General features: G+C 33.6%; 1 protein-coding gene across 1 annotated transcript; it reads left to right on the forward strand.

The window, feature by feature from the left end:
- Positions 1–724: 724 nt before the first annotated feature.
- On the forward strand, positions 725–1462 carry LOC21384717 (protein RALF-like 33). Its single transcript, XM_024166418.1, has one exon. It carries the CDS (start codon positions 882–884, stop codon positions 1239–1241), a length of 360 nt encoding a protein of 119 aa, XP_024022186.1. The 5' UTR covers positions 725–881; the 3' UTR covers positions 1242–1462.
- Positions 1463–6287: the final 4825 nt, after the last annotated feature.

Raw genomic sequence — 6287 nt, forward strand, 5'->3', positions numbered from 1 at the left:
TATTTCTGAAAGTTTTATTCAAAACAAAAAAAGCTTTTAAAGGCCTCCTTATCTCTTTCATTTATTGAGAAATCAAATTAGTAATAACAACTTTCCTAAATATTTACATAAATTTGCAATTTAATACCAGCAACTTGGAGGATTAATAATAAGAAATGCCAAAGAAATTCAAACAAATAGTTAGAAAAAGGAAACATCTATTCTAGAGGGACGAAAAGAAAAAAAAAACAATATTGAAAAAGAAAAAAAAACGAAGCAATAAGACGTTGTTCACCACTAATAACAATTGTATGACTTGGTAAAAAAGCCAAGCAAATAACCCTAGCAAATCACATTTTGGTCAAATAATATTATTTTGTCTAGCTAGAGGCCAAACCATATCACTAATCGATCATCAACTATATAATTAACGTTATAAATTAGCTGTTTAAACCGACGTTTCACATGACCAAATCAAAGTCAATTCCTGTATTGACATAAGCAATTAGGTGAGTTCGTTTTTAATACTCGCTTTTTTTTTCTTTTTTCTTTGTTTTTTGGTTCCAAACTCACCAGTTAGTGGCCGCCCACGTTGTCAAAACTAAAAATCTTAAAAGGAAAAAAGAAAAAAAATCATTAGGGGCATCCTCGTAAATAACACGAAAATCCATGACATTTCTTTAGCAAAACCTCATATAAGCCCCCTACTGATCCCAACCGTAGTTCCTGTCCTAGTTAAGTTGTCTTCGTCCGTGAAGCGAAGAAAGAGACTCGAGGAGAGAGAAAGGGAGAGAGAGAAGAAGAACACGAAAGAAAGACAAAAGGAAAGGCTCTATTTTTCAAAGGAAGACCAGCACAGAAATTGTCTCCGCTTTCATTTTTCAAATATTTTTCGAACGACAATGGCGAGATTCTTCTTCTCCTTCTCCTCAGCGACGTCGTTCCTCGTGATCCTCGCCGTGATCCTGGCCGTCAGCTGGTGGCCGGCGAAAGTCCTTGGCGGCGGTGAAGAAATCGGGTTTTTTCCGGTGAAGAAGGGCTGCGACGGCTCCATAGCGGAGTGCTTGGAAGAGGAGTTCGAAATGGACTCGGAGATCAGCCGGCGCATTTTAGCGACGACCAAGTACATCAGCTACGGTGCGCTTCAGAGGAACACTGTGCCCTGCTCTCGCCGCGGCGCTTCCTACTACAATTGCAAGACTGGCGCTCAGGCCAACCCCTACAACCGTGGCTGCTCTGCTATTACCAGGTGCAGGAGTTAAATTTTTAATTTTTTGGGGGGTTTTTTTAATTTTTAATTTTTTTCAAGTTGGGGTTGAAAATGGGTTTGTTTTGTTATACTTTAACAAAGGGTTGGGGAGGGAGAGAGAAGCGATTGGTGATTATGAGTACTCATTGTTGTTACTATTGTTCATGGAAATACTGTCGTTTATAGTTATATTTCTTAATTTCTGCTGTAAAAATTGCTCTTTTTTCCCCCTTATTTCTGTTTGGTTCTATGGGCGGTAAGAGATATATATATATATATATATATATTGTTTCTATACAAGTAAATATGCTTATATCTATATATATATATATTGTTTCTATACAAGTAAATATGCTTACTTATATTTAGAGGCAAGATCTGATTTTTAGTTGTTAAGTTCGTCGGTGATTTACTAGCTTGAAAGAAAAAATAATGGGATCATGTTTTTGTGCATATTCTTTTATATGTATGATCTTATTCATAATACATTGTCTCCTTAAAAATTACCTAAGAGTCGTGATTTGTATTTCTGTGTGTAGGGATTCTAAGATTGCATACTCAAAACAAGTGCATGTGCATATGAAATTCAATTAATGTATTTTTTTAAAATAATTTTTGTTGTTAGTTTCAATCCATTATTATTTTACCACTCTTTTTTTCCCTAATTTTCTAGCTTGTTTTTTTTTTTTTTAATGTTTTGAACTCCATAATTTTGGTTTGTATTGGATATGTTTATCTCTGCAAAACCTTTCTTTCATTAATTGCTAGCTTCCTCTCTGTTTCTGTAAGAATAGGGACATAAACTGGGATAGGAAAAATGTGTAGAAAATATGGATGGTTTTTGGCAACTGTTTTCTCATTATATAAGGGTTTTTTTTTTCAATCATAGCCTTTTGAAAATTATATGCCAACCGAAGTTAATAGGTATAATAAGTTACAACGTAATTGGATAAGTATTTAGTTTGAAATTTGAATAACGTGAAAAGAATATGCCAACTTAACCAAATAGGTGTTATGTCATAATCACCTATGGGAAAAAGAAAGAGCTTATCTTGGATTAGAACATTTATTATTCCCTCAAACAAAAGAAAAAAGCCATTTATTTGGGGACATTTTTGTATGAGTTAGAGATGTGGTGAAATTGAATAATAATAATAATTGTATGTAACCATGACCTAACATCACCTGGAAGCCAGCCAAAGGCGAAGGACAATGATCCTCTTATTATATGATTCATATTAAAGTCTTTCACGTGAAGTCTATTATTCAAATTTTATTTTTTTAAAAAAATGAAAAAAAAAAAAAAAACCAGAAATTGCCAAATACCACGATAGGTTTGAAATTTCAGAAGATGATTCTCTTGATACCAATTTGCCATTTTTTTCCTTGATCTTTTAGAGGTGCACGTCAGTTGTTAATGATTGGACCATTAGATCCTGCCATTCGCCAAAATAATGTTGTTGTGGTCCCCTTTACCAAACAAAAAATAAGCAAAGAAAATAACCCTATAAAGATTCGTTCAGACCTACTTTATGTTTAGGATTAATTTTAAAAATCTTTCGAATTATGATCTTTGTAACACTTTATTTTTTAAATTTTAAAAAGTAACATCAGTTTTTTTAAATTTTATTCTGTTAATAAGTTTTACTCTTCTATTATAATAAGTGATGAAAATTACCATGTGTTAGGTTCATGACCCATTTGAGGAGGGTATTATCGTAAAAACTTAAGATTTTTGTTTTATAATTTTTCTCTCTCTGTATGTTGATGTGAGCGGTAAAGAGAAACATTTGTTCAAGCTTTATCAATCTAGTTATGCTTCCATAAGTTAGAAGAGGTATGTTAACTTACTCTGAATTGCATAGGAGTCCAACAAATAGTGGAGATGATTGTGAGCATTTTGATTTTGAGTATGATGATTATGAGCATTCGGATTCTAAGTATGATGATTCTGAATTTGCACAGTCCGAAGATGAAAATAATATAGGTGATACAGTTGAACAAACACTGTAAGAGCTAGAGAGAAGGAAGGGAAATGGTCCAGTGCTTGGTGATGATGAGCGTGTAGTGGTTGAGGAAAATGAAGAAAATGAAGAAAATGAAGCATCAACAGAGGGTGGTAGGGTTAAAAAAAAAAAAAAAAAAAAAAGGTCCAAAAGAGAATGCTCAATTTACCTGTTTTTGGATCATCAAAGGATGTTGAACTAAAACCAGGTTTACAATTTCCAACTGCAGCCTCATTTAAGTAAGCCATAAAATTTTCTTCCCAAATTCTTCTTCGCGTGTGATGTCTTCACTACCGGATCTAACCCACATTGACATCGAATAGGACCTCGAATTTCTTCGTTTACCCAGTCGCTGCCACCATTGTTTGTACTGTAGGAACTTACCATAGATGAACGAGGTGAGAAAACAAGAAGCAAAGTGGGAATGAAGATGGTGAATTATTTCAATAAAAATGGGAAATTATCTAATTGAGAGGGTATAAGCGTAATTGCGCTTTCAATTCTCACTAAATAAGTTACACGTGACAATTCCATCACTCATTGTAACAAAAGGATAACACATGTTAATAGAACAATGTTCGAGAGGAACGGATATTACTTTTTAAAATTTTGGGGCAAAGTGTTACAAGGATTATAGTTCGGGGGGAATTTTTGAAATTAATTCTTATGTTTACCTTCCTCTTAGTTGGTAATAAATGCAAGTTATGATGAGTTTATAAGGGAATGAGCTACTCTATTCACTAGGTTAAGCTTTTGAGTTGGAACTCCAATCTCTTATGGTGGAGCCCATGGTTTTAACAATTAGTATCAGAGTTGGGACCTCATATGTTGTCAAGTGTACGCATGAGATTAACTTTTGATGGTCGAACGAAGTGAACGCTCTAGGTGGACCTTTCTTCCATGGTAACGCAGCGATAGACACGGTGGAGACCTCGAGGTTATTGTGCATACTATGAAAGGCAAAGATATGCGATGGAGAACATGAGGTGGTGGGATCTGGATGTAATGTAATGGAGATGTGATGGAGAATCTAATGGACAGAATGTGTTATCGTTCAAAGTGGGGCTGTGGTACTTCGTTCAAAGGGGGGATTGTTGGAGGTGCGAACAAAGTTCCGCATCGACAAAAAATGAAAGCTATGATAGGTTTTAGAAGGGAATGGGTTACTCTCCCACTAGGTTAACTGTTGAGTTGAAACCCTAATCCCTTATAGCGGAAAAATACCGTAACAAGACTTTATTTGTCTAAAATACAGATTAGGTAACCCGTAATAAGATTTTATTTGTCTAAAATACGGATCAAGAGTATAAGTAAAATGGTCACTGTTTTCGGATCCACCATTTATTTGGGGACTTTTACCGGCCAGCTGAAACTTGATGAAGAGTACTAGCAATACCTCTTGGTAGGTTGAAAAAACTACACTATATTTACTACGGAAGTTCCCCTATTTTCTTAATTTCTTTTATGACTTGGCAGAGGTTATGACATTTTCATGGCTTGTCTTAAATGTGACCAGTTTTAGCAAACTCAGTTTGGTCACTGATTAAGTCTGCAGACAAATAAACCAAATGAAATCAAGTGCTGCAACCACCGTACCAATCCCTTATAGTTTGCAAAATCTTGTATGATGTTATGCTAGTTTACTTCAATCGAGCAAGCTTTCCGTTCAGAAGTCGGATAGCGAATCCCTACTTTGCCTCATATTTTAAATGGGCTTTGTTGAAGGATTCACCATCTCTTTTGGTCCAAACACTTTTGGGGAAGATAAGCCCAATAAAGCAAGTCCAGCGAATTATGGAGAACAAATAACAAAGAGAAAAGTACAGCGTCTGACATGTCTATTATTTATTATTTACGTCATTTTAATTAATTAAACGTCATCATAATTTTTTACTTTTTTTATTAATTGAATGATTTTTTTATTATTATTTGAATGATAATTACTTATTTTTAAATAGAATGACATAAATAATATTTTTTTATTATTTTTAATGGTATTTTTTATTTTTTCTTAAGAAGACACGCAACAACTTTCATATTTTTTTGAATTTATACCACAGCTTATTTATTGTTCGGATTTATGGCATGGCATGTTTTATTAATCATTACTCCATTTGTACGGCACAAATGTGAAGCTCTAATATTTAAGCATAAACCCAACGATGATAATTGTTTTTTTTTTTATTATTTTTTTTTTTATAATTTGCCGCATTCCTCAAAATTTCTCAAGGAAGACTAGAGGAATGCGAGTGATATTGGCAAGGACAAAAGTTATTCAACTAATAACTACGTGTCCGTTTGTTTTAGGTTTGAAACCAAATTCAAACAAGAGAAAATACTACTATTAAAAAGATTTGAATTGCGATTCAAACCCACAAGAAAAATGAGCTATATATAATTTGTAGATATCCACATATTGATGATTTTTTTTTTTTTTGCCTTCTTTTTTCCTTTCAGATCTGTGTTTTTCCTCTGATTTGAGCTGTTTTGTTTTATGTTTGAAATAAGTTTGTTCTATTTCTGTTGTTTCATAAACTAATTGCTGCACGAGTTTTTAATAATTTGATTTAATCCATTGTTTTTCGTGGGTTTTCTTTTCGTGAGTTAATCCAGTGGATTATTCGTAATCTAGTAGATTACTACGGAGACACTAACAAATTGACCGAAAAGTAATTGATTATTTGATTTTAACTACTTTTAATTGACTAAAATATGTTATTCCATTATAAAAAGAAAAATGAAAAATGAAAAGTGAAAACAGTATTATTAGTTCATTAGTCTCTTTTGCTCAGCTGACACCAACAAATTGTAGTCAAATATGAGTGTTGATGAGGCGCACTGCCTCTGCCATAGCCAAGAACCACGAGCACTGCAACAAAGCACTCAATTTGCTACTAAGGCTGTCACTGCAGAACTGTTAACCGATTAACAAAAGCATGTCAAAAAGGTTACACCAAAAAGAACTGCACTATTGATGAAATGTAATAAAGAATCAGTTGTATTTCGGAGGCCTTAAAATGTTCAAAGGATAAAAACAAATGGAAAAAAAAAAA

Source organism: Morus notabilis, unplaced genomic scaffold (genome assembly GCF_000414095.1).
Source record: "Morus notabilis unplaced genomic scaffold, ASM41409v2 Scaffold3996, whole genome shotgun sequence".
Classification (NCBI taxonomy): Eukaryota; Viridiplantae; Streptophyta; class Magnoliopsida; order Rosales; family Moraceae; genus Morus; species Morus notabilis.

What these genes read in the sequence shown, in the direction of transcription:
- LOC21384717 (XM_024166418.1), top strand. Translation starts at nt 882, where the DNA reads ATGGCGAGATTCTTCTTCTCCTTCTCCTCAGCGACGTCGTTCCTCGTG.